The sequence below is a fragment of the Gekko japonicus genome, unplaced genomic scaffold, assembly GCF_001447785.1.
Source record: "Gekko japonicus isolate JY-2015 unplaced genomic scaffold, Gekko_japonicus_V1.1 scaffold289, whole genome shotgun sequence".
Taxonomy (NCBI): Eukaryota; Metazoa; Chordata; class Lepidosauria; order Squamata; family Gekkonidae; genus Gekko; species Gekko japonicus.
Genome location: NW_015174282.1, coordinates 885,551 through 896,810, shown reverse-complemented (window position 1 = coordinate 896,810; position 11,260 = coordinate 885,551). Strand labels below are relative to the sequence as shown.

Here is an 11,260-nt window from a genome sequence, read left to right as displayed (position 1 = left end):
TGAGAGGGAAGGAGGTACCAGAGGATGACATCAGCTGGCAATGACAAGTTGTCAAAAGCCCAGCTGGGTAGCTAGAGAGGTAGCAGTGGGACACACATGCACCCAAAGATACAGAGGTAGGATGGTTGAAGCGGGAGGAGCTTTTGCCCTCTGTGTGATGCTGGTTAACGGAACATTCTGGAAAATCAAGTACTGTATAACAAAGCTTTTAACTGTACTATTTACTACTGATGGGATACTGATACTTCAAAGAAGAGTTCACAGAGTAATTCTCCTGTCAACAACTTCATTTTATTTTTCATTCTTCATTTCACTTATTTAATTCTGCTCTGCAGAAAAATAAATCTTTCACAGAAGAATATACTTAAGCACTCAAGCACTTTTTATAACTTTTTACCAACAAGGTGATTTCAGAGCTTTGAAATTTCACAATATAGAGAAACGTGTACACCATCACCATGCTGCTTGTGCATCATATTTATAAACTGCTTTTCCACCTCAAACTGGGAGAAAGGTCATATACTGTAAAAAAACCACAAAGACGACTAAGCAAGGTACCCCCCGCAAATCTCTGTCATGTAAACAAACTTGTCTCATAGCCCACACAAATCTCTATGCAAACATAAATCTCTGAACTCAAGCAGCAGGAAACCTAACAACCTTGAACTGCTTTGATTTTAAAAAGACCAGGGACACAAATTATACCAGAATCCTTTAGCTTGCTATTGCATGTTTATGTGTAAGTACATTAGTACTTTCCACCAACATTCTTAATATCTATGACTTTTTAAAAGTGAAAAAAAGATCCAGGGGTCCTTGTGAGAAACCCCCCCCCTCTCCATTAACATGAATCCTTAATAAACTAATGTCGACTGTGACCACAGAACAAATAGTTGGGATGTATGCACAAATCATTGATCAGTTTGGGCATTTCTTAGGCCAATACTGTATGCTCCCAGAGAAGATCCGCAGGGCCTGCAAGACAGAGCTCTTCTGCCAGGCGTTTGAGTAGGGGCCACCACGACTGTTACCATCTGTCTACGACCATTACTATCTGTCCTAGACCTTATTACCAACTCGCCGTGAGTGCAAAGCTTGGAGCTGTGGCCACTAAGGATACCATCCTGATGATGTCATCCTGATGATGTCATCTGTTCCCTTGTTAGTTGTTGTGGAGAGCACTTATGTTGTACTGAATGTTTTTAAAATGCAGTTTTAATGTTTTATGTATTGGGCATTGGCCCCATCTGTACGCCGCCCTGAGCCCGTTCACGGGGAGGGCAGGTTATAAATTTAAATAAATAAATAATTCTGTGTGATCAAAACTGACCCCTTTATCTGTCACCCTTGTGAGCTCTATGGATAAAAGATTTTTTTTAATAACAAAGTATAAATGAATTCTTCTTGTGAAAGTTGACTATAACCACTTCAATTACTACAAAATTACTAAAAAATTAGGAGAACAAAGTTTGAGCCCAGCGGCACTTTTAAGACCAACAAGGTTTTATTCTGGGCATAAGCTTTCATGTGCATCCACACTTCTTCAGATACACTTGAAACAGAACTCGCCAACCATCACATATAGGGTAGAGGATGGGGAGGGGTTTTGCCAGGAAGGGCTAATTAGAGGCAACATGAGGATTTCATGTATCTATGGCTTATCCTGCAACACCTGTACATATTGTTAAGATCCAAACTTGCCATCACTTCCCACGCTACATAGATTTTTAAAAGCAGGTTTGTTTCTAGTGCACGTGCAATATCACTTATACATTCAAATACAAGAGACACACTAAGCATGAATAGGCAAGTGAACTATCATGCAATTTTACATATTCATTAGAGACATGAATTTAGCTCTCCTGTGTATGTTCTTATTTTTTGGCTTGGTTTGATGATTAAAGCATGAGACCAAGATCTAAAACACACAGGTTCAAATCCCCATTCTGTCATGAAGCTTACTGAGTGGCCTAGCTCCAGTCACATTCTTTCTACCTAATCTACCTTGCAGGGTTGTTGTGAAGGTAAAATGGAGGAGGGGAGACCAATGTATGCTGTCCTGAGCTCCTTGGAGAAAAGGCAGGACAAAAATGTAGTCAGTTACAAGCTGTTTCAGAGCTGTTCTCTCATGAGCAGTTCTCAAAAGAGCTTTCTCAGCCCCACCTACCTCACAGGGTGTCTGTTGTGGGGAGGGGAAGGGAAAGGAGATTGTAAGCCACTCTGAGACTCCTTCAGTAGTGAAGGGCGGGGTATAAATCCAATCTCTTCTTATACATAAATAAATGTAACCCCTTTTAATATTTACTCCAGGTCCTAAGAGCTACCTACGCCATAGAAAACCCTGATTTTTTAAGTATTCCTTATCACAGAAAAAACATATATACAAACAACTTAATAAAAAAATAATATACTTTTAGAATGCAGCAGTTGCACATCAAGGACAAAACTACTTACACACTTTTCCTTCTTTTTCTAGTTTCTTCAAGTGATGTGTAAGATTAATTTCTGCTGCTTTATGCAAGTGCTCAGGCGTGTCCTACATAGAAACAACAACACATGATTATGCATTTAAAGGCAATATTTTCCACATACATATAGGATTTGTCACTGTCTTATGTGAACAGAGAAGGACCATCTTTCCCCAAATGAACTCCTGCCGGCTGCCGTAATTACGCTCCTTAGAGCAGAGTCTCCAGGAAGTCCCCTCACTCTTAAGCCTGTGGGGTATGATGCTCAGGACCCAGGCCTTTTCTGCCACCGCTGCACAATTATGGAACAGACTCCCAGAAGGAGTGTCGCGGCGGCTTTTTGGGGAAGCTGCAGAACAGAATTATTTAAAAGTGATTGGGGGGCAGCTTGAATGGGTTTTGGCTTAACTGATTCCCGTTTATTAATTAACCTGCATTGGGATTGTGTTGAGAAAGGTAGGTTATACCCATGTCCTAAATTAATAAACCAATATCGTGATTTTTATAAAGCAATTTTATTCTTCAAGCCACCTTGGGGATACATTATATTAAAAGGTGGGATAAAACTTTCAAATAAACTAATAAGGCATCCTATTAATGTGACCGCAGCAAGGTTTTTTTAAAAAAAAACATACTCTAGTGCTAAGAACAGAACTGAGCCATAGTTAAGCAAAGTAAAGCATTTCTGAGTACTTGACTTCTTGACAAAAAGGGGTGGTGGGGTAGTATCCTATAATAATTGGTTGGAGTCTAAAGACCTGTATAAACTCACACTGTGTAAGCTCAAGAGGCATGTTTTTTCCACCTTTGAATAACTGATTTCTATACCAGATCATTAACTGCTTATGCCAAATCTCCACCCCCTACTCTGTAAAATAGCTGTAAGCTGTAAGTAATGTCACTGAGAGAAGAAATTTCATGGCTCCCTGGATTCTGGCTACTGCTCTTAGATTCCTATTATTCGTTATCTCACAGCATTAAATAGCCCTTTTATGTTACTACTGTAGTCTTCTTCCTTTCAGTATATGGGTTAGATATAGACTATATTTTCCATCAGCCAAATGGAGTTTTCCTGCCTCCCCATTTCCAAAGCAGCACAGTGAACCCCACAAAATGCTGCTCTTGGGGGATAAGGGTCCCTGAGGAATGACATGAAGGTTAACAGTGGGAAGAGGGAACTGGTGGGAATTACCAATTTAGTATGGATCCAGCTCAGTATGTTAGAAAACCTTGTAATTGCAAATGCAAACTTCTTATTGCAGTCATATTATGGAAAGACTTCAAAGCTCCTTGTTCTCTTTTCCTAACCTTCATTTGATGGTGTACGGTAGGCTTTGCAATTGTATACATAGCCTGATTTTCAACAATTCTGCTGGTGTATTTGTTATAAAAATAAAACAGAAGTCCAGTGGCATCTTAAAGACTAACCACATTTATTCTAGCATGAGCATTTGTGAGTCAGAAGAAGTGACCTCTGTTTCTTGAAAACTCACGCTGAAATCAGTGTTGTTAAGTCTTTAAAATACCACTGGACTTCTGTTTTATTTTGCTACAATACGCTAACACAGCTAACCGTCTGGAATTATTTGTTATAAAGCCCTTGTCAAGCATCAATGATGCTAGAACTGTATCATGTCTTGCATTAGTGCAGCTGGTTACACATACCATAACGTATGCTGAGGTAGTATATTATGGAATTAATTTAACACCTATCTATCTATAGCCTTGCTAAGTAGGAAGGATATATAGCTTCTACTTTTAATTTCTTTTGCACAGAATGTTTATCATTATATTAAGTGGACCATATGACGAACAGCTAATACAAAAAGTTTTTGGTGGCTGCCCAGAAGAAACATGTCTGGCAAAGGTAAAGTTAACTGTTTGTGTTCCAAGTTTCCATTCTGCAGTCCTGAAACTTTTTGTTTATTGCCAACAAACAAGATATCCCTGAGTGATTTTTTAATTTTAATCTTTTTATATACTGAGTTAAAAAAATCTTACTATTCTGTTGACAGCTTACCAAAAATAATTTGGTTTGGTAGAGTTAATAAAGTCATTATTGTCCTACAAAAACAAAATAGCAGCTGGCCAAACTAACCTGCCTTGCTATGCTGATTCTGTAAAATATGCATATTTCATCATAAAAACTGTTCCCTGTGAAATGTTAATTCTATTTCAAAACACACCTTCCACTTTGGTAGAATCTGGAAATCTAGTCCTAAGCTGTTTATCACCTAGAAAAATACCTTGTATACAATTTTCACAAGTTCTTCGATTTGAAAAGATTTCCCAGTATTCTGTTGCAGGGTATTCAAGATTTGCTTTTCACGTGCATTTCTGTGAGAAATGTACTCTTGGACTTTAGCTTGTGCCTCATTTACTACTGGACCATGTCCTATAAGAAAAAGAAGTTACACGAGACATGTTTACAAATTACTGTTGCATGGATAACTTCATCCCGCCTTGAAGAGTATGTTCCCTAACCAACACATAAAATGGAATTCTTCACTTAAGGCACAAAAGGAAGACGTTGCAAGACTATCACATATGGATCTGATCAGTTCCAATTTTATTTTGTAGCACAGCATAAGTGAATTCAAAAGTATTATTAGCTTAATGCCACAAGACGCAGTTTCCATTGCTATCCACAGCACAAAGTTTAAATACAAGCTTTTAGTACAGTGTTAGAGCAGATGAGGTCTTCACACTGATGGTGCTATAAAATATAAGATTAATCTTTAACTATGGAATTCAGAACAGAAATGTTTTGTTCAATATGGGAAAACATATGCCCTCTAGTGGCCACAGTAGTTTTCACAATGCAGGTAGTTAAATAGAGGCAAACTGTTTCTTAATCAAAAATCAAATATAAGTAACCTCTGATGATTTTTTAAAATACAAAGCAAGTGATGGGAGGGGGATATTGAGTAGTAGACAGGGAGGGGTGTCAGAGGAAGGTCTGCTCAACCCTTCTGCTGCCAGCTGGGTTTTTTTCTCATTCCAAGTTCCCTTCCCCATTGCTTTTCCCTTGCAGAGTTCCAGATGTTTGTTTACAAGGATCAACACGCATCTGGCACTCAGCAAAGGGGATAAAAGCAGAGTTTGGAGCATAAATATAGCCAGCAGGGAAAGGATTAAACATTCCCACACATTTCCATGCAAATCTACGCAGCTACTTTTCATTTTGGAAAGGAAAAAAAAATTAAGGCTTCCTTTTTCTATGTTTAACAGGTAGTTTTGTTCTTCAGTGGCATACATATCTGAATAAATATGCTTATCACATTGAATGCAGCCCTTCATCCAAAGATTTCAAGATGACATAGAATGGATTTGGATTATCTCACTAGACCTTCACTAACAAAACGTGGGGGATAGTAAAGGTATTTCACAAATTATAAAAATACATGTAGCATACATCTTGTATTCAACATGTTTTGTTCATGTTCATACACTGCAGTCATTTTTAGACTGTCAGCAAATTTCACAAGGTCAAAACTACAGGAATATTTATCAAGACAAGCAAGCTACTCCATATACATGTTTATCATTTAAACAATTTTAAAATAGTGTCATGCAGTGCATTCCCTTTTTTTAATCTGTCACTTATTTTCTTAAGTATCCAGAGAATAATTTGTGGTAGGACTTAGAAGATCTCAAACAAAAGCTGAACTCTATCTGATCTCAAACAAAAGCTGAACTCTAGCTCTGTGCAAAATATTTTAAAGGAAGCGAGTACAGTGTCATTTGTTCCAAGATAATAAACTAGATTTCCAGTCTGAACAGGATGATATTAAAAGAATTCCTTGTACACCAAGAGAGGAGGACTTCCCATACCACGAAAATCCAGTGATCAGCAAAGAGCTGTAGGATGGATCCAGTGAGCACTGGGTACATACAAGACACCATCAGGAATTTTGGCATTGGCAATGAGGAATGTACAAGTGGAACACAAGAACTGTTGGTTTAATTATTCAAGTGAAATGCGATACTAACCAGGGTATATTAAATCAGTTTTCATTGCCAGTAGCTTTTCCAGTGATTTCATATAATCATAAAGGTCTTCAAACACTGCTGTCCCTTCTCCTAAAATACAGTCACCAGAAAAGATAGCATTTTCTTCTATGAGATGTAAAGCCATGTGATCATCTGTATGTCCAGGTGTATACAACACTCTAAAAAAGAGAGAGAAAGGAGAGCATCTGCCATTATGCATCACAGATGGCATGCAAAATATTCTACAAAATTAATATATCCTGCAGAACAGAAGATCAATAGATTAACAGAAAAGAAGAAACACATACTACACAATTAAAAGTAACTTGGATAACCGAAACTCTCATATTTTTATGACAATCCAGAACAATATAAAATCAAGTTGTTCAGATTCTGCGTGATATTCTGCATGGTCATCAGAGGATGAATGAGTGGTCAGTCCATCTCTGCCTGAACTCAATATAGTTTTGTAATAGCAACACACATCAGTTTTAAAAATCTTCAACATAAAGAGACTGCATATACACAGTAGTCAATGTATAAAATTAACATTTACCTGAGAGTAGCACCCTCTGTCTTGACAACATCTCCATCTTTCAGGTATGAATACTTTTGCTTTTTTCCTCCTATTACTTCTTCATGATGTGGGTTACGGGGAAGTTTGCTTATGCAATATTCAGAAGCTATTTTTTAAAAAAAGAAAGAACAAATTTCATACCATGTTTAGCAGCCATTGGTACACTGCAATGTTTTAGAAATATTTCTGAAGAAGAAACCACACTGAGGTTTTAAACATGGAAATTAAAATATATTGATGTGTTTTATATTTTGAAGTAATTATGTTGATTTCCAGTTAAGCTATTTATATATTAATATTGTTCCATACACACATGTACATATAGTTCACAGACACAAAAACATCTGAAGGACATGTCTTGTATCAGCAGCACAACTAAGGAGACATCAATAAAACTTGTGGCTCACAGCATCCAGCCTAGCATCCATACAAGGGAATAACCTGATTTCCTGATCCAGTCCCAGGACATAGCTCAGCTGCAGTTTACATAGTTGGACCACAGTCCAAGTTCAGGGGGCTCTTATTCTTTCGTGGTGGAAGGCAAACTTTGCATAGATATTCTCCACTGTGTATGGCAAAGTTCTGCCTTTTTAATGAAAGGAGAATGGAAGTCTCTGAATCCCAGTGTGAGGAGGCAACATCAGGAGAAGGTCTTGGCCTCTATGCTGTGTTGTTGACCCTCCAGAGGAACTGGTTGGCCACTGTGTGAGAAATGGATGCTGGACTATATGGACCAGCAGGGCTCTTCTTTTGTTCTTAAACTCACATGTAGGCAGCTATCTACAGGCCACAAGCAACTCTTGTGCGGAAAGTTGCTGTAACAGAAGATTGCTGAGTTTCTCCTGTCTGCATAACACTACAGGAGTGACCCCTCAAGTATGCACCTAACTGTCCTGATTGGAGCCTCAGTTTGCAGTCACTGTACATGCACTCCTTTAGATGCATGGCTTGTAAGCATCCAGCAGTCTGCCAAATTTCTGCCTCATATGATACAATGGAAACTGCTTTTGAAGCCCCCACAGTTTAAAAAGTAATTTATGATGAGGTATAAAGAGGCATTAGGAGCCAGGTCAGGTTGAAGACCGATGTAACGTAAAAAAATAAACTGAGTTTTGCAGCACTCTAAATATAGTTTTCTTTCTAGGCTCTTCCCCCCGCCCCTCTTCTGTAGGCTTTCAGTCTGATTGGGGAAAACAGAGATGTGGAAGGGGCCCATAGGTTAGTGCTTATTCACCTCCTCGCTAGCATGAGATTTTTATTTATTTATTTCAATTTCTATCCCACCCTTCCCGCAAGCGGGGATTTTGTTAAGAAATTAAAGAGGAAAGAAGATTGAAAGAGAGGGACTGATTTTTTAAAAGAAAAGAGACACACATATATGTCACACATGTCACTTTTTAAGAAAGGCGTGAATCACATGGGAAGGGACGAGACCAAGCCTGATCAGTGTTTGAGGTTTTTTCAGTGTGCTGCATTTGGAATATGTTGCAATGTTGTGACATCTGGGATGAGCTGTGATTGCGCTGGCTGCGAAAAATGCTTTACTGTACTATGTTAATGATGTTGTCCAACTGTGCATGAAACTAGTTTATTATACTTTTTTAGGGTATTTCTGTGCCCCATCTTTAGAGGCCTGAAGTTGCACAGCTCTCTGCAATATTATCATGAAAAAGGAGCAGCTGTCTTAGTTTTTCTTTCTGTTCGAACCACCCCTCAGTTCATTGTTATACCGATGTACTTACCACTTGGAATGTTTTTACAGATATCAGGTATGCCTCCTGTGTGGTCATGATGCCAGTGTGTCACCAAAATTTCCTGGATTGAGACACTGAATTCTGTGAGTGCTTGTTTCAAACAGCCAATATATTCAGGAACAGCAGGTTCCCCTGTATCAATAAGGATCCTTCTATATTAAAGGCAGACCCCACCCCCAAGACATAGATATAAGCACAAAAGCCAAGGCACGCTTAATAGGAAACAAGATGGCAATCAGCCTTTGGATCACATTAACACACAACCAAAGATTTCCTTACTGCAGGATATTGCAGTCTCTTTGCAAAAAGGGACAGCACGAAGACACACACCCCTTTAAAAATGTTATTTGACATTACTGCATCACATACACAATGCACCTAAGAAAGTACAGTTTGAGAGGGGAAATGCCAGGAAATAGAAAGGCTGGCAACAGTGTGAGGATGATGGTAGAACTACTCTGGGAAACCAGAATGCACCATCATGTGAAGGGGAGAATGGGGAGTTATTAGTAAACTGCAGGGCTTATGGGTAAATGGAAAAGTACCATGTACTTTCAAAGGTGCCAGGAAGAGACACAAAGAGAAAACAGATTGAGAGCCTATAGGATTGTCGGGGGGGGGGGGGCGTATTCAGCCTGTTTCTGAGCATCTCTGGTGGCATGTATAAAGGAGAAACAGTACAAAACAACTAAGCTGCAAATGGCCAGGTGCTGAAAAACAGTGCACTTGAAAAGCTGACTTTGCATGACGTGGACCCAAACTTTATCGAGCCCCCAGCAAGTGGACAGGTACAGACATATTCCGCCCCCGGTCTTCTCGGTCCACCGAACAGGCAGGACTCCAGCGCCTTTCAAAGCAGCGTGAGAGGCACAGCCAGGAGGTGCGCCGGGTCATATGGAAATCTCCCCCTGCTGAACTGCTGCCTGCCTTGTTCTTATTAAAAGCCCCCCAAGCCTGCCAGGGAGCAGCCGCTTCTCTCTACTCCTGGCCCGGTTCTCGTTTCCCGAGAATGTATCTCATCTCACACGAAGTAGTCAGCTACTCGCTGACTGTCGCTGAGGCTTAAGGGAAGAAGTCAGCCCAGGTGGTGATTGTGGGTCGAATCCCACCCCCACCCCGCTTTGCAGCTTTCACGTGACGCGGGGGTGGAAGGGGGAAAGTTCACTCACTCCCGGCGGGAGCAGAGCCCACTTTAGAAAGTCCCCTCTCGCCCCTAGTCCTGCCCGGAGGCCGCTGTTGCGTCCTACCTGGGCCCAGTGCCCACCAAATAGGTATTGGTGCCCTGCAGGGTCATGGGCCCCGGGTTGCAGCCTAGCACGCGAATCACCCGAGACGACAGCCTCTCCACCCGCGGCAGCACGGACACCATCTTCGCGTCCAGACAGCGCCTGCTCGGCCCAACCACCGAGCGCAAGAAAAAGGGGTTCCACCCGGCCTCTCTTGAAATAATGGCTCTGCCTTTCCTCCCAGCCACGCCCACCAAGGGGTGGGGGAATTAAAGGACTCTGAGCGCTGCTGTACTGGGTTTAGTGGGCATGCGTGGATTGCTCTTTTAAAATCCGGACTCTCTTTAATCCTAAATGTTAAGTCGTGCGCTTAACAAAGAGTCGGAGAGTGATTTCAGCAAGAATGCGGTTTATTCTTCAGCTCAGTTACTTCTCCGTTACAATCGCCAGCCAGAACCCATCAATTCAAGTATTTACACTGGCTTGTCTATATTTAAACACTCCCGGCTAATGTAGCCACACCCACTGTACAATAAAGCAACCTATGAGGTTGAAGCAATAAGGACCAATCACAAGCGATCCCGCTCTGCACGGTGATTGGCAGACACTTTCTGGGCTAGGGCTCCTATTGGTTACATTAGGATCCTAGCCCAGGATGAAGCTCAACATGGCATCTCAATCAGGCGATTCACACATCAGTATTTACAATAAGGACCAATCACAAGCAATCCCGCTCTGCACGGTGATTGGCAGACACTTTCTGGGCTAGGGCTCCTATTGGTTACATTAGGATCCTAGCCCAGGATGAAGCTCAACATGGCATCTCAATCAGGCGATTCACACATCAGTATTTACATTCAAGACTCTATGGCACAGTTCACATAGCAGTTATATATACAATTCAATACATAACAAATCCCTCCCCCCTAAGCAAAAACACTATGTACAGTCATATTCGCTTAGATAGGTGGGCACTCTGCGTATTCGCTGAGACCTCCGCGGCGTAGGAGGTTCAGGGCACCTTTGAATTGGGGGCACTTGGCTTGACTCACTCTCGAGTGGGTCATGTACGCTACCATCCCTTGCAGCGGGTCCAAGAGTAGGGGTCTGCCCTCCCTCAGGGACAGTACTGGGCTCGGCAGGCTCAGCAGTACTCACCTCCGGCAGAGGTATGGGATAGACATCTGGGTCCGGTAGCTCAGTTGGCTGCGAGGTGGGGCGGCCAGTCGCCCACCGCTGCCT

At 41.1% G+C, this 11,260-nt stretch overlaps 1 protein-coding gene across 2 annotated transcripts; it reads right to left on the bottom strand.

The window, feature by feature from the left end:
• Positions 1-362: 362 nt before the first annotated feature.
• On the bottom strand, positions 363-10,193 carry LACTB2 (lactamase beta 2). 2 transcript variants are annotated; one of them, XM_015423890.1, is made up of 7 exons: positions 10,040-10,193; positions 8,781-8,944; positions 7,018-7,144; positions 6,462-6,640; positions 4,715-4,863; positions 2,455-2,536; positions 363-522 (listed from the first exon to the last, which is right to left on the bottom strand). In XM_015423890.1, the coding sequence occupies exons 1-7, from the start codon at positions 10,159-10,161 to the stop codon at positions 479-481; spliced, it is 867 nt and encodes a 288-aa protein (XP_015279376.1). In that variant the 5' UTR covers positions 10,162-10,193; the 3' UTR covers positions 363-478. The 2 variants fall into 2 exon arrangements, with proteins under 2 accessions (XP_015279376.1, XP_015279377.1); XM_015423891.1 differs by having other exon boundaries at positions 8,781-8,941.
• Positions 10,194-11,260: the final 1,067 nt, after the last annotated feature.

Excerpts from the sequence above, each read along its gene's own strand:
- LACTB2 (XM_015423890.1), bottom strand. The coding sequence starts at position 10,161 with ATGGTGTCCGTGCTGCCGCGGGTGGAGAGGCTGTCGTCTCGGGTGATT. Across the intron at positions 6,641-7,017 it reads ACAGAGGGTGCTACTCTCAG|AGTGTTGTATACACCTGGAC; the intron begins GTAAATGTTAAT and ends TCTCTTTTTTAG. Across the intron at positions 523-2,454 it reads AGAAAAAGAAGGAAAAGTGT|TATATGACCTTTCTCCCAGT; the intron begins GTAAGTAGTTTT and ends GTTTTTTTACAG.